This window comes from Rhinatrema bivittatum, chromosome 17, assembly GCF_901001135.1.
Source record: "Rhinatrema bivittatum chromosome 17, aRhiBiv1.1, whole genome shotgun sequence".
Classification (NCBI taxonomy): domain Eukaryota; kingdom Metazoa; phylum Chordata; class Amphibia; order Gymnophiona; family Rhinatrematidae; genus Rhinatrema; species Rhinatrema bivittatum.
Window position 1 is genome coordinate 42558694 of NC_042631.1, and position 22815 is coordinate 42581508.

Here is a 22815-nt window from a genome sequence, read left to right on the forward strand (position 1 = left end):
CCTTGGCACACTTGCACATGCATAGAGCCCAATGGACCCTGAGGTCACAGTGGCAGAAGCCACTCAGAGCCTCCAGGATTGCATCCAAGTCACCCCGTCTCTCAGGAACTCTTTGTCCTAGTGGCGGGCACTTCCCATCTGGAATGGGGATTTCCTTTCTGAGACTCCTACTCAAAAGTGTGCTAACAACAGATACATCTACCCTGGGGTAGGGAGCTCATGTGGATGGGCTCAGCACCCAGGGCAGGTGGTTCACTCAGAAACGTTCTTGTCAAATCAACTTCCTGGAGCTCTGGGCGATCAGGTACACTCTATGGGCTTTCAGAGATCAACTGTCCAACAAAATTGTCCTAATCCAGACCGACAACCAAGTAGCCATGTGGTATGTCAACAAGCAGGGAGGCAAGGGATTGTACCTCCTGTGTCAGGAAGTGGTCCATATCTAGTCATGGGCCCTGTCTCACAGGATGGTGCCCAGGGTTTTATACTTGACCGGCATGGAGAACATGGTAGCGGACAGGCTGAGTTGAGCCTTCAGACTTAGTGGTCCCTGGACCAGGGCATAGAGAATCAAATATTCTGCCTCTTGGGGAGGCCAGAGGTAGGTCTGTTCACGTCCCCCTGCAACAGGAAGGTACCTCAGTTCTGCTCCCTGTCCACATCAGACAGCAAACCAGCCTTGGACGCCCTGGCCAGTGTCACTGGGGCAAGGGTTTTCTGTATGCATATCCTCCGATTCCATTAGTGGTGAAGACTCTTGAAGATTCGAGAGAACAGAGGGACTATGATCCTCATAGTCCCTCAGTGGCTGAGACAGGGCTGGTTTCCACTTCTATGGGAGTTATCCATCCGGAAACTGATCAGTCTGGGGACTTCCCCAGATCTCATAATGCAAGATCAGGGCAGGCTGCAGCAGTCCAACCTCCAGGCCCTGTCACTCACAGCCTGGATGTTGAGAGGTTAATCCTGCAACTGCTTGATCTTTCTGAGATGTGTTTCAGGTCCTGGTGGCTTCTAGAAAGTCTTCCACTAGAATGTCCTATGGACTGAAATGAAGGAGGTTTTCATGTGGTGTGAGCAGAAGGCCCTATATCCATTCTCCTGCTCCACACAAAAAGTGCTTGATTTTACCTTCTGTACCTTTTGGATGCTGGCTTAAAAAACAACTCCATCAGAATTCATCTTGGTGCAATTGGTGCATACCACCACGGTGTAGATGGCACGCCCATCTCTGTACAGCCTATAGTTGTACGTTTCATGTGAGGCCTGCTTTAATTGAAGCCTTCCCTATGGCCTCCCACTATGTCTTGGGACCTAAACGTGGTGTTAGCTCAGCTGATGAAAGCTCCTTTTGAGCTGCTGCATAACTGTGTAAGAACATGACCTGGAAGGCCATATTTTTGGTGGCGATCACTTCAATAAGCAGGGTCAGTGAGCTCCAGGCTTTAGTGACTTAGCCACCTTATACTAAGTTTTATCATGAGAGGGTGGTCTTGCATATGCACCTTAAGTTTCTGCCTAAAGTGGTGACGGATTTCCATTTTAACCAGTTAATCGTCCTGCCAATTTTCTTTCCCAGCCCCCATTCGCACCAAGGTGAATGAGCACTGCACAGTTTGGACTGCAAGCAAGCTTTAGCCTTCTATCTGGAGCAGTCAGAACCCATAAACAGTCCACTCAACTTTGTTTCTTTTGATAAGAATAGGTTGGGTGTTTCCATTGCCAAACAGACACTATCCCATTGACTAGCAGATTGCATCTCCTTTTGTTATGCCCAGGTGGGACTACATCTTGAGGGTCATGTCAAGGTTCAATTTGTCAGAGCCATGGCAGCATCAGTGGCCCACTTGTGAGCAGTTCCTGTGGAGGAGATCCGCAAACCTGCAACATGGAGTTCTCTCCACACATTCACATCCCATTACTGTCTGGCTAGGGATGGCTAACACAACAGTAGGCTTGGCCAGTCAACCCTCCAGAACCTGTTTGAGGTGTAGAATCCAACTCTCCCAATCTAGGACCTGTTGTTTGGGTTCAGACTGTCTCCCCCTCTGATACCAACAGCACCTGTGGTGTTGTGACCATTGGCACCTGGTTGGTGTCTGTTGGTTTCCTTTTTTGTTGGGGAGCAGCCTGTAGCTAGGGAATTCATCTGTGTAACAGGTGCTCTCCGAAGACAGCAGGATGTTAATCCTTGCAAAACCTGCCCACCACCCTGCAGAGTTGGGTTTCTCCTATTTTTTATTTTATCGTAATTCTATGTTGCAAGACTGAAGAGGGACCCTGCGTAGGTGCGTGGAATGCTGGGCATGCTCAGTGTACCTAGAAACTTTGACATAAATTTTCCGTATTGGGCTCCCACATCTGATGATGTCACCTATATGTGAGGACTAACATCCTGCTGTCCTCAGAGAACACCTGTTACAGGTAAGCAACTCTGCTTTACTTTCATGCACTTCAAGGATGACACTCTTTTCAGTATCAGTAGTTCTATATTTTAAAATATCAAGTTATAGAAACAGTATTTATTAGTGGTTCAAGGGTATGTCAATGACTGCAACCATTAGGGATGTGCAGCCAGCAAATATTAGTTTTTATTTTCATTTAGTTTTATTTTTATTATTTGGATTATTTTTTTCAGTTGATAAATGTTAGTCATAAGAAATTTGGAGGTGCAGTATGATAGTAAATTGTCTTTTGAACCACAGATTTCATTGATGTTACAGAGGGTGTTTTTGAAACTGTATATCTGCAGAGCAAGAGACAGCTCTATAAGACATATTGTGTATGTGCAGAACTACAATGGTGTTGCTCAAGAAATATTGCCTGTGGGGAGATCTGACAACCAGTCAAAAGAGGCCCATGATGCTGAAACCACAGGTGCCATGGTGAGACTGAAACTCAGATACAAGGGAGATAACCTGCCCCCAACTAATATTGGAGGCAACAATAATGGGCTAGGTTAAGATGAAAAGAAGCAGATCCAACTGTCATGATGTGTTGAGATAAGATGAAACTGGTAAACAAAGAGAGACATTTTCTATATAAGCAGCTAATGTGCAAGCAGAAAACTGAAGGAGCCCTGTCTCTCTCTTCTGATAACTGTCTTATTTTGCATATCAATAAATGCTTCTAACCTAAGTACCGTCTGTTTAATCTGTAAACATGGGGACAAGCACTGTAAGAAGCCTTCAAAACTCCGTCAATTGAAGAAAATCCAGCACTTGTTGAGTTTCAGTGTTTCAAATTGTGGTACAGGCAGTGGTGATGCCAGTTTTACACTATTGTAATGGGGTTTCGATAGGAATGCCATTCAGTAGCTTCAAGTGATACAAAATATGGCAGCAAGACTAATTTTTTCTTGTCCATGGAGAATGAGTACCACTATTAAATGAATTACATTAGCTCCCTATTAGGGAGAGAGCCAAGTTCAAGATTGACATTGATATTTAAGGTAACCAATGAAAAGAGTGCATGATATTTACAGAAATAGGTAAGGAGGTACTTTCCAAGTACAATTTACATTCAGCACATGGGGACTTGTTTTCTGTACTGGTGATTAAGGTGGTTAGGAGAGCAGTATTTCAAAGTAGGATGTTCTTAATGTATGGGCGACTATTGTGAAATTCAGCACCATTGAGATTAGATTGGGAAATAACTATTTGTCATTTAGAAAGAAGGTGAAAGCATGGTTGTATCCATGCATAGTAGGATGTTCAGCTTGGTTAAGTTGTTGACCTAAAGTGCTTTTTAGTGGTTTTTTAATGTATGACTATTTTAGAATTTTGCTTATTTTTATTTTGTGAACTGCTCAAGCCAGTATTTCTGATTGTGTTGTATATAAAAGTTTGAAAATAAATAATTCAGTTTAGTGTGCACTTAAACAAAACTAAACAAACAAATGTACATCCCTAGTGGCCATCAAGGGATGAGAGAAAATGAAGAAATGGACAAATGAGAAGGGAAGAACCAGGTTATCAATATATCCTGCACTAACACTGAATGAGAAATGCTACTTTAGCTGACTTTGGATGGTTACTATAACAGGAACTTTTTTCTCATCACTGAAATACATTACTATTAATCTGAATTAAAAGATAAATTTGCTGTACAAGGAAATTCCTGTCATGGCAGCTATACCATATTACTAACTTACAGCAGAAGTTTTTCTGCCGCCAGTTGTTGATTGGTTCTTTCTGCAGAGACAATTGTCTGGCGTATTCTGACAATGTGGAGCAGGTACAGTTCTTCTCCCCGGGTGTGGTGCAAGTTACCATGTCTTTCTGGCACCGCCTGATGTATGGCTTCTTCGGCACTGCCAGGCTTGGGGAAACCAGATTGAGTAATGATTCACAGAAGTCAGCCTGAAACGAAGCAAAAAGATATTTGAATCTTTGATTTCCCTGCAGAAGAGACTGTCAATTTTTGTCATCTTTTATGACATTGTTTTCCAACCAAGGCATACCTACATTAACAAAAATGTGTGGTACATCAGCCTTTACAATGCAGGCAATGTGGACAAGGGGATGACTCATATAGCCAAAAGAAGAGCTAGGAAAGCACTGAAAGCTTAACTAGTAACCCTTCCAAATTAAAGAAAAAAAAAGGGGGGGTATTAGGGACATATATGGACCCATCATAAGTGCAGGTCCACATTGTGCAGCTGGCTTATTTAACTGCCAGCGCTCCTCCACTGCTGCTGCTCACAACTAATGTGGATTCTAAAGAAACACTTAACACTGGCAGCTGAAAGAGAAAAATCTTTATTCAAGGAAACGGGATATCTTAGGGAAGTGCAACAGCAAGGGCAATTCAGAAGCAGTGTCAGAGAACCTTAGTAATACAATCAGTTAAATTCATCACTACCTGTGATTTGAACATCAAAGAGTTTAGCATAACATCTCCCTAATTGGTTGGCATTATAATTTTATTTCAAGTAGGTTAATAAGATAGGATTCTTGTAAACTGAGCCCAGAAGGCAAAAGCAAAACTTAATGCTGGCCTTTAACATATTTTTGACCTTTGACATATTTGTTAGCATTTCAGCTGCTTTGGTTAGTTTTACAAATCTAATCAGTGTAATATGTACGGTGTAAGTTGAGCCTAGAACTAAGATGGGATACAGGCACTGACCTTTAATATACTTCTGCATTTCTAAGTACTTTTTCCTACAGTGAACTTGCAACACTAGTCTTTCCAGACATTCCTTTAGCAAAAATGTGATACAATGCATAAGAGTAATGACCTATACTATGCCTTGCCTTTGCCTTGCATCTTTGCCTTTTCACCACTCTAAGATATACCTTTTACAGGTGTATTTTTCATATCAACTTTGGAAAGCACCCTTACACAACACTCAAAGTGAGTCACATCCAGTGCTCCATGCTTATTCTCCCTGTCTCATTCAGTTTGAGGATAAGATACAGAATATGCTCAGAAAGGAGCTTCTGCATGTTTAAGAGCTACCACTAATGGCTCTTTTTGCTGTGAGGTACTAAAAGGAGGGCCTAGGCACTGTCTGGATCTGAGCATCAGGCAGTGGTAAATTTTCTGTGGCACACCTGTATGATTTTACAGCAGTGGGTCATGTCACACTGGCTAGAGAACAATGTCTTATGGCATCTTCTCATTCTATGGGGCCGATGCAAAAATGTTGCGCTGAAAGCAGACGCTGAGTGTTCAGCGCCCGCTTTCCTAACGCGCCCCCAGGTACCTCTCCTGGGGGCGCAATGCAATATTTAAATTAGGGCTCGTGCTGTCGAGGAGGTGCTCGGGTGATTGCATGCCCCTAGTACCTCCTTGACAGCGTGCGTTCGAGAGAGGTCCGCTATCGACGGCTGTCCCCCGGTTAAGAAAACGGATGCTGAATTTATCAGCGTCCGTTTTCCTAACCAGCGCACATGCACAGGTTAGGAAAATGGACGCTGATAAATTCAGCGTCCAATCTCCAAACCTGACTACTAGCACCTAAGGAGTGTATAAATCATTATTAAAGTGTCGGGCACTTAATATTAATTTATTCACTCCACTTATTGCTGATTGGTTCATTCATTGTCACATGTTAATGAAATAAACAATCACCTTTCAGAAGGCTGTCCTGAAAGGGGATTGGTCCTTTCACTGACAAATGTCAGTGAAAAGGACCAATGGGCAATAAGTTAGTGAATAAATGAATATTAAGTGCCTGACACTTTAATATTGATTTATTTACTCCCTACAGTGCCGGCAGTCAGGTTTGGAAAATGGACGCTGAATTTATCAGCGTCTGTTTTCCCAATCCAGGGATGTGCTTCTGGCAGGCGTTAATTTCTAATCGCTAAAATGTGTGTCTGAGCACACTATATTGCATCGGCCCCTATGTGAGAATTAACAAAGTGTTATGCTCACATTTGAAATGAAAATAGAGAATGTAAACATTTCCTTTTTGTTCATTTTTTAAACAAAATGAGAGAAATAATCAAAATATTTGTGTTATTTTGTTTCATTTCATGCCAACATTAAAAAAAAAAAGAGTCATATTTAAAGAACCACCCTGGGACTTTTTCCACCTTCATGGACCCCCAGACTCTCTGCCCCCCCCCCCTCCCCCAGGATGGGTCCCCCACAGGCATCCCATGAAACATTCCTGAAACTGGGTAACTTCTCCCGGGGACAGGAGCAATTCCCAGTTGTTCCTGCACCACCAGTGCCATTTTTCATAATGGTGCTAGCCTTTTAACATTTTACTATACAATAAAATGGCACTGGAAAGAGGCATAGAGGAATAGGAGAAAGCCTGTGGGTTTAAATATTTTATTTCAAGGACACTGTGAAGGTTTTTTTTTTTTTTTTTGGCAGGGAGAGAGGAGAACTCCATCTTTCATTTTTTTTCCTTTGCTTTTTATTTTGGTTCAAATAAATGAAACAAAATTAAATAATCATTAAAGAAAATGAGAAACAAGCAATAAAGAAAACCAAAGAGTGAAACAAAAAAAATATATATATTTTCATGTACACCCCCAACTCTCATTCTTGCTTAGCTAATCAGCCCCGTACAGAATATTTAAAGTTGGTACAGAGGTAGGAAATATTAATATCCCTTTCACTGTTGGCTGCTAACTGACATGGACGAGGCCATGTAACCATGTGGCTTACCTTGTATGCCTCCATGCACACTGAAAACAACTGATAAGGTATAAATATGGACATAATTATATTACTGCTAGGCAGCTACATTCAGGGCTGAAAAAGAAAAGAACTTCTACGTGAGCAGTCTCCTGATTCTAGCCCTAAATTACTAAAGGATGTCCCACGCATTTCAGCAAGATAGCACAACCCTTTATTCCAATGGAAACCGTTGTGATGTTATTTATCGAACGACGGTATATAAAACCAATCAATCAATCAATAAACAAGCCTTCCAGCGCAGCATAGAGAAAACAGCAGCCAGAGTTACGTACGTATTTCTTGTTTGAGTACGGTTTGATAGTGTCAATCTGAATTGGGCAGTTGTCTCCAGGGTCATCCATCTGTTGCAGCGCGGCATATTTGTAAGGTTCCAGAATTTCACCTGGGAAGGAGAGTAAAAATGCCCCGAGTCACCGAAATGCACACCAGTGGTGGAACGAAATCGGACTCCGGTGGATGGACACGAGGAGAAGAGTTAACTAGGCTGCAAACTCTCAGGAAATGTAAATCTTAATACGGAGACAGGTTTGTTGGGGGATGTATTTGTCCAGGGAGAGGAGGGACACTGGGACAGTAGGGGTGGTTAGGAGAGAAGCACATACCATGAAATATATATAGGAAGAGAATGGGGACTTTGGCAGGATTAGTGGCAAAGTATGAATCTTGCTGCATTTTTTGGTGATTTTAGCCCCTATCTCCAACCCAGTGTCCCAATTACATTGTTTTTCTATGTACTATGTACTTCTCTCCTAGCTCCCCACCCTCCCTAAAGAATCACCCCCCCCCCTACAAGGCTGTTTTCCCACTGATATTTATATTCTTAAAGACTTTGCAGCCACAATGCCCAACCCTTTCTGCTCCCAGGGTGAAGTGAGTGAATGTAAGATGCCCTTCCATGCTATACACATTTTTGGTATTTTTAAAGATGGTTAATTTATGAACACATATGAATGATGCGGGGATGGACAGTAGCCAGGGTTAAAGCACTGAAGATCAGTGCTACTGCTCATAAATTTACAGCTGATGCTTATTCAACCCTGTTTTGTTTCTGTTGCCATGTGACCAATATGTCACTATGTCCAAGTTAAATATTTAAATTATACAGTTTATATTACATAATTTTATTAATTACAAGTAAAACTATTCTATATTATTGATTATCATTATGTTAAATTGTCATCCAGTTATAATGTTCCATATGTACCACTGTTCTATGTAAAGCCCCCTTATCTCTGTTGGGCAGTTTATCGTTATATGTAAACCGGAGTGATTTATAGTCTCTATAAGAACCTCGGTATATAAAAATTAAAAATAAATAAATAAATAAATATATTCACACTTGTTTTTTTATTTAACTGAAAAAAATACCAATGCCTTTGCAGAATAGATAGGGGTTTCTACATAATGCTTCCATGAGTCATTGAAGGGGAAACTAATACTCCATGTTTTTTAAACTTCCCTCCAGGTTAGTTTAAGAACCTTGGAGTCAATATTCAAAAGTTGTCCATTTATCTAAGTTAGCCGGATAGACAAACTGGCAGCACCACTATGCTGCTGCATATCCTTGGACAAATCGCTACTTAAATGGATAAGTAAGTATTATCCATCTAAGTTTAGACCTGCTATTGAGCAGGGCTAACTTAAGCAGATAAGTTATCCATCTAAGGCTGAACTTTGCTACTTAGCTGGATAAGTTATCTAGCTAAGTAGTGCTGCACGATCTGCCATTACCCACCCACAAATTGACTGGCTAAAACATAGCCAAATAAGTCCTACTGATCCTGCTGTCTGCCGGCTGAATATTGGGTCCCTTATGATTTCCTGCAATGTCTTCTGTTTGTGGAAAGAAATCTAGATTTGCCACATTGTGATCAGGCCAAGATTTCTAATTAGGCCGAGCAGGCCCATGCATTGGAGACAATTATTTTTCACATAACACACATTTAAACCCTGGAATTCATTGCCAGAGGATGTGGTTATGGCAGTTAGTGTAACTGGGTTTAAAAAAGGTTTGGATAAGTTCTTAGAGGAGAAGACCTTAAACTGCTTTTAATAAGGAATAATAGCATAGGATTTATTTAATGTTGGGTACTTGTGACGTGGATTGGCCAGTGGCCACTTCTGGAAAAAGGATTGCAGGATCCCTGGGCTGACCCAGTATGGCAAGTTATGTTCTTAAGGACTCTGCAGTAAAACGGATGCATCTTCTCCCTCTCTGGTAATCCTTTCTCCCAAACAGAATCTTATCCCTTCAAACTCACCCCTTAAAGACACAGGGACTCCTGGGCTGATGTAAAATAAAATTAGTTCTGAGCAGGGCTGATGGGGCTCTGTTCCTTATGCTGGGCATTGCTTTGGAGAAAGGGCCACCAGGTGGAGGAGGAGCTGCCTGTTTCATCACAGTGTAAAACATCTTCAGTGGGGAAAGCCCCTGTTTCTTCGCTTAGGGGAGCATCTGAGATAAATCTGCCTCTGAGATGGACACAGGTAGCTAAATAAGATAGCCCAAGTTTGGAGTGTTGAGTTCAGCGAGACAGTGGCTGGCCTTGAACCAGTTGTGGGTTTTGGCACTCATACTCCATGAATGAGCTATTTGGCCTTTATCAGGGCTGTCTTCGCTCTGTTAAGATGCTTGTGTTCTGTCCTGTTTCTGGAATGGCTCAGTACTAGTAGCAGCTAGTCCAGCTTGGATGGGGTATTTCTTCCCCGTGCTTCATGGCTGCATCTGTGCTTGTGGATCTCTGCACCAGCCTCTTATTTATTTCCAAGATTTTTATGCCGCTCCATCCCAAATTCTGAGTGACTTACAATATCAACCTTCGTAATTTATAAAGTACAGTAAAACAATATGACTAGTAAAATTAGAAATTTGTAATTCCTGTGTCCTATCTGGATTTCTTGGTTCCTGACTCGAGCCTGGCTTGGACCCTGCTTCTGGCTGAAGGACTAGTGGTTTGCTGCTAAGGCGCCGTGTAGCACAGCGCTTCTGAATCCAGTTTACAGTTCTTGGTGGTTGGCTTTCAGCCAGCAGGGAGCCTTAAGAAGTCCCCAGCCCCTTGAGGCTGCTCAGACTCCAGCTAGGAGCCCTGACAGACAAAAGCACTGGTAAAAGTAGTAGCTCACATGACCTCTACTGGAAAAAAAATATGCCAGAAATTCAAAACTGCCTGTGTATATTCCTTTTTTTTTTTTTTTAAGCTTCTCATGCATTTAACGTTTATTTTGTTGTCCTCTTCTTTTACGGATGATACATACTAGGAGCCTTTGGTCACAGCCATCAAGTTTTCCTGCTTTTTTTGTCCTCTTCCAACTCTCATCTAGCCCAGTTCAGCTAGATTGGAGTGGGGGTACAAAAGAACAAGCCCTAGGCCAGATGACTCGGGGAATACAACTCTTTCCACAAACCAGTACATGCATGCCCTGAATCCAGCCACTAGATGTCACTCTTGTCCAATGACTGAGCTTCCCCAAAGGTTGTGAACACGGCCTCTGCAGCATCACTAGCCCTGGCAAGCCCAAAGGGCTGCAACTGGAGTTGGGAGTTGAACCCAGGCCTCCCACATGAGAGCCCTTACTAAGGTATTGGGCTGTGTTATTTTAATGTCGGATGTTTCCGCACAAAGAGCTGCAGCATTATTTGCATACAGCATTGTAAATCCATGCTTATTCTTGAGAAGCAGGGCAACCAGCTTTATCTTATCATGTGCTGAAAATAAGAGCCATGAAAGAAAGATGCTTTGCTATTAATTCTTATTTTGCAAGTGTGTCAAGGCTTTTCTTGTCACTAATATTGCTCCTTAATATTTTTCCAGCATGAGCGTGGGTGTGAAGTTTGCATTTTGGAATCCTCCCCTTGCTTTGATGCCACCTGTTTGTGGGAGGCCTCAGTGGGCTATAAATCCCCCTGGGGCATGCTCGATCTTCAGAAGGGAGAAGGGAGTTGGAATAGAAGGAGATGGAAATAGAAGGTTCATCCAGAGTCTCAACCGAAAAGAGCTGTTTGGACTTTTGGGAGTTTTTGCGTTAGACCTGTCTGAAGAAAAGGGTTGTCCCACTCCCGTCCCCCTAAGAATTTGGATCAAGAGATCCTTTTCCCCAAGTGTCCAGTAAAAACGAGGGTGGAGAGAGAGTCTGAGGATTTTGGAGAAAAGGCATCAAGAGCCTCAGATTTGGATAACTGGATTACAGTTTAAAGGTTCGGAAAGTTTGGAATGCGTTGTGATATTTTCCTTGGACTTTGGGGATGTTTTTAACTTTTTTCCACTTGGTTTTGGTGGATGTTGGAGATACAATTCAGCTTCCCAGCACTAATTGAGAAGAGTTTCTTGTCAATGGATGAAGGTGCAAGAGCTGGAAGGGAGGTGAAAAGAAAAATGGATAGAGAAACCACCGGTTTTTTGTTGATTATTGGGTATATGCTAATTCTTATTTTTGTGATTCTGGCTTGGATCCTCCTCTTTAAATTACAGTGAAGTCTGTCTTTAATTTGAACACCAATCATTAACTCTGGAGTCTTCTTTTCAGTTTTACCCTAGTTTGGACTTGCAAGGGGATGGACGGACCCTGTTGTGACTCTTGGTTTTTGCTCGCAGTTTTAATTTTGGCTTCCCTGATTTTATGTTCTTACCATCTGGCACCTTTGGGGAAATATTTGATCTAGAGTGTGGTCACTGAGGTGACGATCGACTGCGCCAGGGGCCCTGGAAGATAATTCTTCCTTACTGTCTGGACTTGTACCCGGACCCATAGCACCCCTAGTTATGGATAAAGCACCAAAAACAGGGGCTCTGCTACACAAATGTAGCCTCCTACCTTGCTCTGTATGCCTGTCACAGAGGAACAAGCAGGACACTGGTGATTATCTCCTGCTGACCTCATCAACATGGCTGATTCAATCTGTCTTTGCATCATATTAGTGCACCATGCTTCAGGGCACCTGACTTTAAGAGTCAGTGGAGGAAGGGAAAGATTTTGAAATAGGCATGCCTGCTGGGATAATGGGGAATTAAAAGACAAGAGACTCTGACTCAGGTTTTGCAGCAGATTTTGTTACCTAGGGTCTCTTGCTTGGATGAGCAGATGAAGTCTGGCAGACAATTGAACCAGGCTGAGGCTACCTTTGCCTGCACCAGGAGAGATCTGTTGGACCAGGGGTAGGCAAACTATGGCCCATGGGCCACATCAGGCCTATCATCAGCTTTCTTCCAGCCTGCCCACTGATTTAAAATTTACATTATATGCGGCCTGTGCAAAGTCAGACCCTGAATGGTGTAAGAAGAGGACCTGGCTGCCAAAATTATGCAGTGGCGGGGTTCCCAACCCTACCAGCAGGGACCTGGCTGCCTCGCAGTGAATGAAATTATGCGCTGGCAGGATTCCCACCCGCCACCAGCAGGCAGAAGACCCAGCTGCCTCATGGCTCATTAAATTATGCGCTAGCAGGGTTCCCACCCCTGCTAGGAGGAAGAGAAGCCAGCTGTGTTGCGTTGCATTAAATTATGCACTGGCAGGGTCCCCACCCAAGCCAGCATGGCCAGCATGGCTAGCTGGCGAGGTTCCTGCCTTTCATCAGCAAGAATAGGTCCCGTGGTGCCGTGGCATCATGTGCTGGTGGGGCTTGCACTCCCCACCAGCAAGAAGAGGTCCTACAGTGTGGTGAGCCTGAAGTTGACCTGCTGGCAGGCTTCCAACACCCAGCTGGCAGGAAGATGAGAGAACTCTGGTAGGAAAGGTGAGTCATATGGTGGCTTGGGAAGGGGGTGAGAGTGGGACCGAAGGGAAGGGACTGAATGGGGGAGGGAAATGGTGAGAGGGTGTGTAATAGGGAAGGGAGTGAATGAGGGAGGGGAGAGAGTGTGTGAGTGGGAAGGAGGGAGAGTGACAGAAGGGAATAAGTTGCAAGGAGGGAGCTGACAGAGGGATGGGAGTGAATGAGATGCAAAGGAAGAGGGTGAGTGGGAGTGAGGGGATTGAGTGGGAGGGTGAGTGAGAAGGGAGGGAAGGAGGATGAATGATTGCGGAGGTGAATGAAAGGTGAGGGAAGGAGGAAGTGGAAGAGGGGAATGAGAAGAGAGGATTCATGAATGTGAGTGTATGTTTGTGTATATGAGAGAGAGGAGAAAGTGTGTATTCTCTTCACCTCCCCTCCACTAATTCATTCTCAGGGTAACTGGAAATTCAAAGTTCGTAGGTATGAGAGAGGAAAATGTTTATCCTTATTAGTTTGAATTATTGGGTGTTTGTTGTTGTGAAATATTTAATTGATTTTTGGGAAACATTTCATCCTTATTCTTTTTAATTATTATATGTTCTGTTCATCTGTTTTGAAATATTCTTTTTAGTAGAATGGTTTATTCACTGTTATGACTGATTTATATTTCTTGACCCCTGTTTTATGAGGAATGGTGATATTTCTGTTTTTGCATTATTGCACTGCATATGAGTCTGGCTTTTAGTGGTTTCCACTTGTCTGCACCTTTCTATTTTTACTATTTTTATTCTTATTTGGTGAGGGTCTGCATGTGTTCTGCTTTCTGTCTGAGGTGAGGTAGTCTGCTAGCCGGGAAAACATCTTGTACCTTGTGGGTTGAAGGTCCTGCTAATTTTGATAGAGGCTGGGAACTATGATCGAAGGGACTCGGGTGCTAAAAATGATTATTGATTATGCGTAAGGCTGCCATAAACAAATGCCTGCAGCAAGAGCTGGGGGTTTGGTTGTCATGTCGAGGAGCTCCAAGGGGGTGCCTCGCCCCCAACTCCACCCTCTGTGCGATGATAACTTGTAATGTGACCCCCAAGCCCCAAAACGTTTGCTAACCCCCGTGCTAGACTATACAAGGCATCTCGATAGTGGGTTTCTTGCCCGGCTTGTGCAGGCAAACAGAAGGAAGGCAGGGGGACAGCGTAAAACAGCTGCACAAGTTGCTGTCCTAAGAAGCCATGCTGAGGCTGTTTGCTGAATCTCCCCCTAGCAGGGACGCAATAAAGCTCCCAGGATCCAGCAAGGGGAGGTGCGAGGACTGTCGGATTCAGATACACGGGGCTAGACTCTTCCACCGGATCCTACGCTAACTTCTCTGTTCTGCCTTCCCTATTGTGACTGTCCTCATTATGTAAAAGAAAGCTATATATCTGAGGCACCTATAAACTATTGGATGGCACGTAGACCGTTATCCCTTAATTTCCCAGCTCCATCGCTGCACCTGAGGGGTAAAAGGATGCTTCCTTTTTTGCGCATCTTAGTTGCAGCCGCATTCTGCTACAATGTTGCCCGCCACTCCAGAAGTCAGGGACATTTCGTGTGGCTGATAATTCCCGGAGTCTGGGGACATTACCCCTGGCAGAGCTCTCCTGTGGAAGGGGAGGGGAAGGGCAGGTGTCTTTCTTATGAATGAATAATATTGGGCCCAGTGATTGGTGTAGTAATATACCTACCTGCAGGGGATATAGCGAGCTCGCTAGCAACACTAGAGTATACCAGGGGGTACTAGAAAGTAGGGGTGTGCATTCGGATTGACCGCATTAGTGAAACGCAACTCATTTTTTTTTTTTACTTAAAAAATTGATTCGACATAAACGATCGGATTTCCCACATATCGAACATAGATATGTTCGATATGTGGGAAATCGCGATTGTTGAGCCAAAATAAAAATATAAACCCCCTCACCCTCCTTAATCCCCCCCGACTTACCACAACTCCCTGGTGATGGAGCGGAGTGAGGACGCCATTTCTGCAATCCTTGGCGAGAAGCATGTGACGTCGGCGGCACGTCGAGTGACGCCGGCGTCACGTGATTCCCGGCTCGTTCGCGCCGGACGGCTCGTTCGGCCCAAAAAGAACTTTTGGCCAGCTTGGGGGGGTCAGGAGGCCCCCCCAAGCTGGCCAAAAGTTCTTTTTGGGCCGAACGAGCCGTCCGGCGCGAACTTGCCGGGAATCACGTGACGTCGCGTCTGAGTGACGCGGCGCCACGTGATTCCCGGTGAGTTCGCGCCGGACGGCTCGTTCGGCCCAAAAAGAACTTTTGGCCAGCTTGGGGGGGTCAGGAGGCCCCCCCAAGCTGGCCAAAAGTTCTTTTTGGGCCGAACGAGCCGTCCGGCGCGAACGAGCCGGGAATCACGTGACGCCGCGTCACTCGACGTGCCACCGACGTCACATGCTTCTCGCCAAGGATTGCAGAAATGACGTCCTCACTCCTCGCTCGATCACCAGGGAGTTGTGGTAAGTCTGGGGGGGGGATTAAGGAGGGTGAGGGGGTTTAAATTTTTTTTTGCACATATGTACATATACCCAACTCATTGGATTTTTTTTATGTCCATATTGGCCGCAAGTGGGACCCCCTTTCGGACATAAAAAATATGAACATAAAATTTTGCTCTGCACATCCCTACTAGAAAGCATAAAAATGTACAAAGCCCATGGTTAATTATTTCAAGGGCATTGCTCTGAAATTCTTTGTATTGTTTGAATGCTGGTGTTTATATCTGTGATTTAACTTTATTTTTTTCCTTTATGCATCGCCTTTAAGGCATTTGGTTCTAATAATAATAGAAAAAAAACCCACCAGAATTATTATTTCAGTGTTTGCTGGTGTACAGGGACAGTTCCCCTTGGCAATCTATTCACAGAGGGGGGAATCCAGTATTACACAGGCCACTCCTTCGGATAGGGATGTACAGGTATGCAAAGAATAAAAAGAGCCATTTTTCTTCTAACTAGAAATGTAAGGATATCCCTCCATATCCAGAATCGTTAATCTAGAATGAGCATGTAGTGCCATGTGAAAATACTTGCGTTAAGCCATGTGCATGGTGAAGCAGTCTTGTTTTATTTAGGAAAATCAGAACTGCATCTCCAGATATGCACTGGGCTAAAATCAAGACTAGCCTATGTGGAGCTGTAAGGTCACCCTTCATTAACAGCTGTGCTAAGCTGAGATATGCAGGCTTCTTTTCCCGTAACATACATACCTTGCATCAGGAACTCATCCATGGGCTGGTCATTAAAGTTCCCACAGAGACCACATGTCATGTTCTTATATTTCTTGTCAATGGCAACCTGAGAGAATCCAAAGAATGATTAGAATTTTGAACAACCCTTAGAAAAAGTCACCAAACCGAGGGGCGCACACTGCATCTCTGGCACACAACGCCAGCCTTGAGCAGATGCTATGAACCTGAGAATCTCACCGCTATTTGCCTCTCTGCCACAGAATATCATGCCAGATCTTCCACATGATCCGCCAACCAGGCAAACACATTTTCATGACAAAAGAAAAAGTGCTGAGTTCTCAAGGAAAATAGTCTAATGGAAATCAATGGCGATTTATTGGAAATTCTTGAGAAAAATAATACAAGCTCAATAAAATGCTTTGATCAGTTTGTGGTAAAAATGTTTTGGGTTTTTTTTGCAAATAATTCATAAAGGTGAAAGCTCTGGTTTTTATGAGTCACATATATTCTGCACCATTTGTCCGTCTAAGTTCGGACTTAGCCAGACAAATAGCACTGTTTGAATAATGGCCAGACACAACCGGAGATACTCAAAAGAATATACGGTTATGTATAAAGTTATCCGGCTATAGTTAGTTGGAGAACTTTAATTGGGGATATTCAATGAGACCTTTATCCCACTGAATATCCATGACAAGTTATCCGGCTAACTTTAGACGGATAACTTGTCATTTAAACGTCCTACTCTATATGTACTCTGAGGAAAACTGGGAAGAAAGATCTTTAATTTTATAACTAAAACATTGCCCAGTTGTATCCGAACTACAAGGAGGAGCAGACCAATTAGGCCTGCTGACTCCTTCAGGCTTTACACAGTGAGTATCCCTGTTAGAGTGAGCAGTGGGAAGAGACTGGCTGAAATTCCCTAGGAGTTGCAGCACCGAGTCTCTGCTGAACCCTGTGCTGCTGATGCATTTGACCACTGATGCCAGGACCTTGTGATCAAGGGGCACTGTTTGCTAAAGCTTAGGTGCAGAGGATAAAGGTCCCACAGACCGGAAGGAAGACCACTACTCAGAAGAGTCGTTTGGGGAGCGTGAGTAACCATTTTCTCACACCCACAGAAGAGATAGGTAAGTGCATAAATAAGTGAGCCATCAGATTATACTCAGGGATATCCATCACTGCATTAAAAAAAGTTAAGTCATCTTCAAGAGAAGTAAGTCTGTGGATTATAGTTAAACCCAAGTTCTTTATTGTTTCTAATTTTAACCCTTGAGCCCCTGGAGCGGGAGTATCCCACTGCAGATCCAAGCTGAACTCTTTGCATACTTCACTATTGTGTGTTGCTCTCGGAAAAACTGAAGGCATATCACATTCTTGCTGCTAACCCCCAAGGATTAAGATACTATACAGCATAGCGCAATTACCTTCTTGGGCACGAGTGCAGGGGGATTGTATGTGTTTCTGCATGTATATTACTGGGCCCAGCTATTAGTGTATCATGCGTTCACTAATAATGCAAAGGTTTTCAAAGCCTTAGTACCAGTAGATTTAAGGTAACAGCTTATTGCCCTAGGGCAAAATATAACTGGAAGCCAGTTTGACTGTGTATTTATATTCCTATCTGTTTATAGTTAGCCCTTTCCGTGCATTTCTTTTACTGCAGCTCTGTTTTTTTAAATAATAAAGGCTGCACTTTTTTACCTTAGTATGTTCATTGGCTCACAGGTAAAGGTCTTGGGTGCATTACTAGAACACTCACCCTTCAGAAGTCTATTCATCGAGGGGGAATCCATCATTATATAATCCACACTTCTTGGTGAGGCTATATATGTATGGCCAGATTGCAAAATAGGGCAATTGTGCCTCCAGTTTATTTTAAAGAGGATGCCTGGCTACCCATTCTCATGAGACCTCCTTCCCCCTCTTCTCCTGCCCCCTCCCCCCCCTCCCCACACACACATACACACACACACACACAAACACACACACTCATGCAATGCTTTCTCCTCTCATGCACTTCAATATAGTTCTAGCTTATTACATTGGTGCAGTTCTAGCCATGCTTGCTGTAGAAAATTTGAGCTTATAAGTCTGTGAACTGAGTGGGGGTTGATCATTTTTATTAGGCTGATCATTTTTATTAGGGATGTGAATCGTGTGCCATATCGTCTTAACGATTGAAATTATGTGGCAGGAGAAGAAAATCATGTTAGGCACGATTATTTTGTTGAAAAATCGTTAAAAATCGTTTTTTCCGATTAGCGCGCACTAACTCCCAGTTAGTGCGCACTAACGGGAGTTAGTGCACACTAACAGAAATTGATACAATTTGACACTTTTCAGGTCAGTTAAGGTCAGTTTAGGAATGAATATGTATTCCTATTGGCTGCCCTCTTATTTATTCATGTTACCAAGGTTCCCACTGACAGTATATGGGGGATGGGAAATGGAAACAGTTGGTAGCTTGACAAAAAAAGTAATGTGATCAGTCAATGTGACTAGAACTTGTACCCTAACCCTGATACCAGGGGTGTTGTGATCTTCCTGCACACAGTGCCCTAACCCTGGCACCAGGGGTGTTGTGATCTTCATGTACACACAGTGCCCTATCCCTATTAATACCAGGAGTGTTGTGATCTTCCTGCACACAGTGCCCTAACCCTGGCACCAGGGGTGTTGTGATCTTCATGCACACAGTGCCCTATCCCTATTAATACCAGGAGTGTTGTGATCTTCCTGCACACAGTGCCCTAACCCTGGCACCAGGGGTGTTGTGATCTTCCTGCACACAGTGCCCTATCCCTATTAATACCAGGAGTGTTGTGATCTTCCTGCACACAGTGCCCTAACCCTGATACCAGTGGTGTTGTGATCTTCCTGCACACAGTGCCCTAACCCTGGCACCAGGGGTGTTGTGATCTTCATGTACACACAGTGCCCTATCCCTATTAATACCAGGAGTGTTGTGATCTTCCTGCACACAGTGCCCTAACCCTGGCACCAGGGGTGTTGTGATCTTCATGCACACAGTGCCCTATCCCTATTAATACCAGGAGTGTTGTGATCTTCCTGCACACAGTGCCCTAACCCTGGCACCAGCGGTGTTGTGATCTTCCTGCACACAGTGCCCTATCCCTATTAATACCAGGAGTGTTGTGATCTTCCTGCACACAGTGCCCTAACCCTGATACCAGTGGTGTTGTGATCTTCCTGCACACAGTGCCCTAACCCTGGCACTAGTGGTGTTGTGATCTTCATGTACACACAGTGCCCTATCCCTATTAATACCAGGAGTGTTGTGATCTTCCTGCACACAGTGCCCTAACCCTGGCACCAGGGGTGTTGTGATCTTCCTGCACACAGTGCCCTATCCCTATTAATACCAGGAGTGTTGTGATCTTCCTGCACACAGTGCCCTATCCCTATTAATACCAGGAGTGTTGTGATCTTCCTGCATACAGTGCCCTAACCCTGATACCAGTGGTGTTGTGATCTTCCTGCACACAGTGCCCTAACCCTGGCACCAGGGGTGTTGTGATCTTCCTGCACACAGTGCCCTATCCTATACCAGGAGTGTTGTGATCTTCCTGGACACAGTGCCCTAACCCTGACACCAGGGGTGTTGTGATCTTCCTGCACACAGTGCCCTATCCCTATTAATACCAGGAGTGTTGTGATCTTCCTGCACACAGTGCCCTATCCTATACCAGGAGTGTTGTGATCTTCCTGGACACAGTGCCCTAACCCTGACACCAGGGGTGTTGTGATCTTCCTGCACACAGTGCCCTATCCCTATTAATACCAGGAGTGTTGTGATCTTCCTGCACACAGTGCCCTAACCCTGACACCAGGGGTGTTGTGATCTTCCTGCACACAGTGCCCTATCCCTATTAATACCAGAAGTGTTGTGTTCTTCCTGCACACAGTGCTCTAACCCTGACACCAGGGGTGTTGTGATCTTCCTGCATGCAGTGCCCTATCCCGCCTGCATTACTAGTGAGAGGCTGGCTTCACAGACAGGGGGGAGCTTCCTGACCCTCACTCCTCCCCTCCCCATGTCCCAGCCAGTGAATGGTGTGTGGGTGAGGGGGGGGGGGAGGATGGTGAAGGGTGAGACAGCTCCTTCCCTGCATTACTAGTGAGAGGCTGGCTTCACAGACAGGAGGGAGCTGCCTGACCCTCACTCCTCCCCTCCCCATGTCCCAGCCAGTGAATGGTGTGTGGGTGAGGGGGGGGGAGGATGGTGAAGGGTGAGACAGCTCCTTCCCTGCATTACTAGTGAGAGGCTGGCTTCACAGACAGGAGGGAGCTGCCTGACCCTCACTCCTCCCCTCCCCATGTCCCAGCCAGTGAATGGTGTGTGGGTGAGGGGGGGGGGGAGGATGGTGAATGGTGAGACAGCTCCTTCCCTGCATTACTAGTGAGAGGCTGGCTTCACAGACAGGAGGGAGCTGCCTGACCCTCACTCCTCCCCTCCCCATGTCCCAGCCAGTGAATGGTGTGTGGGTGAGGGGGGGGGAGGATGGTGAAGGGTGAGACAGCTCCTTTCCTGCATTACTAGTGAGAGGCTGGCTTCACAGACAGGGGGGAGCTGCCTGACCCTCACTCCTCCCCTCCCCATGTCCCAGCCAGTGAATGGTGTGTGGGTGAGGGGGGGGAGGATGGTGAAGGGTGAGACAGCTCCTTCCTTGCATTACTAGTGAGAGGCTGGCTTCACAGACAGGGGGGAGCTTCCTGACCCTCACTCCTCCCCTCCCCATGTCCCAGCCAGTGAATGGTGTGTGGGTGAGGGGGTGGGGGGGGAGGATGGTGAAGGGTGAGACAGCTCCTTCCCTGCATTACTAGTGAGAGGCTGGCTTCACAGACAGGGGGGAGCTTCCTGACCCTCACTCCTCCCCTCCCCATGTCCCAGCCAGTGAATGGTGTGTGGGTGAGGGGGGGGGGGGGGAGGATGGTGAAGGGTGAGACAGCTCCTTCCCTGCATTACTAGTGAGAGGCTGGCTTCACAGACAGGGGGGAGCTTCCTGACAAAAATAACAAAAATAATAAACAAACAAGTTCTAGTCACATGAGTGATGATCATCACGTTACTTTTTTTGTCAAGCTTCCAACTGTTTCCATTTCACATCCCCCCAACCATTACCTCAGTGGGAACCTTGGTAACATCAATAGATAAGAACACAGCCAGCCAATAGGAATACATATTCATTCCTAAGTGACCTTTGCTGACCTGGGAAGTGTCAACACTTTGTTTCATTTTCTGTTGGTGTTCGTGAGTTTCCAGTTCCATTTCCCATCCCCCCAACCATCACCTCAGTGGGAACCTTGGTAACATCAATAGATAAGAGGGCAGCCAGCCAATAGGAACACATATTCATTCCTAACTGACCTTTACTGACCTGGAAAGTGTCAATTTGTATCATTTTCTGTTAGTGCGCACTAACACGATTTAACGATTTTTAACGATAAATCGTTAGAATTTCTATTGTATTGTGTTCTATAACAATTTAAGACGTTATTAACATTAACGGACGATAATTTTAATCGTTGAAAAATGATTCACATCCCTAATTTTTATGTTACTCACCCTAAGATGATCATCTTTGTTCCACATTGCAATCAGCTCCATGCCTTTCTGCTTGACCACCAGACCATCTAAGTCTCCAAACTTCTGGATAGAAATCCCATTTTTGTTATATGGTACCTTCACTACCCTGTAAAGAAATGGAGTATTAATCATTATATGGTCATCTGACTGAGTAGGGCAATTCATAATAACAGTGATAATGATATTTATATAGTGCTTTCACATGAACTGGATCCCGATGTACAATGCAATTCAATACTCCAGAAACATGTCTGCAGTCACCTTTGGGAATGAATTATCACTCCGCTGAGCATGCTGCCAGACAGACTGTCCATGAAACAGCTAATGTTTTCTTTTGCCTGATAGTTAAAAACATTAGAAGTGCTATGCTGAGTCAGCCCAAGGTCCATTGAATCCAACATTCTGTCTCTGACAGTGGCCGGACTGGGTCATAAGTACCTGTGATAGCCCCAATAGTTGATCTGTTTCACTCACTAGCTTTTCCACATCTCCTGTCTAATATTGGATATGGTTTTCCTTCAGGAACTTGTCCAATCCTCTTTTGAGCCCCATTATGTCAGTTGCCTTGACCATGTCCTCTGACAACAGATTCCATATTTTGATTGTATGCGGAGTAAAAAAAATAATTCCTAAGATTTGTTTTAAATTTGGTGGTTGCTAGTTTCATGAAGTGTTTGAAAGTGTAAATAACCATTCCATATTAATCTGTTCCACCCCACTCATGATTTTATATATTTCATCTCTTTTCCAAGCTAAAAAGCCCTAATCTCTTTAGCCTTTCTCCATGAAGGAGCTTTTCCATCCCCTCTAGCATTTTTTTTGGCCTTTTCTGTTCCTTTTATATGTCCGCTATGTCTTTTTTGGGACTGAGTGACCAAAACTGCACACAATACTCGAGGTATGGTCGCACAACGAATCTATAAAGGGAATTATGATATTCTTAGTTTTGGTCTCTGCTCATTTCCAAATAATTTCTAACATTTTATTTGCCTTTTTTGACTGCTGCTGTACTCTGAGCTGAATATTTCAAAGTATTATCCACAAGGGCTCTGAGATCCTGTTCCTGGGTGGTGGCTCCCATACTGAA

General features: G+C 44.4%; 1 protein-coding gene across 1 annotated transcript in view; it reads right to left on the reverse strand.

Annotated features, from left to right (window-relative positions):
• Window positions 1–22129, reverse strand: part of LOC115079490 (mucin-6-like) — a 150397-nt gene extending 128268 nt beyond the window's left edge. The window contains exons 1-5 of the mRNA XM_029583114.1: window positions 21990–22129; window positions 21708–21834; window positions 16133–16220; window positions 7437–7546; window positions 4154–4361 (exon numbers count right to left, since the gene is read on the reverse strand). Coding sequence (XP_029438974.1) covers window positions 4154–4361; window positions 7437–7546; window positions 16133–16220; window positions 21708–21834; window positions 21990–22129 — 673 coding nt within the window. The remainder of the gene's footprint in view (window positions 1–4153; window positions 4362–7436; window positions 7547–16132; window positions 16221–21707; window positions 21835–21989) is intronic.
• Window positions 22130–22815: the final 686 nt, after the last annotated feature.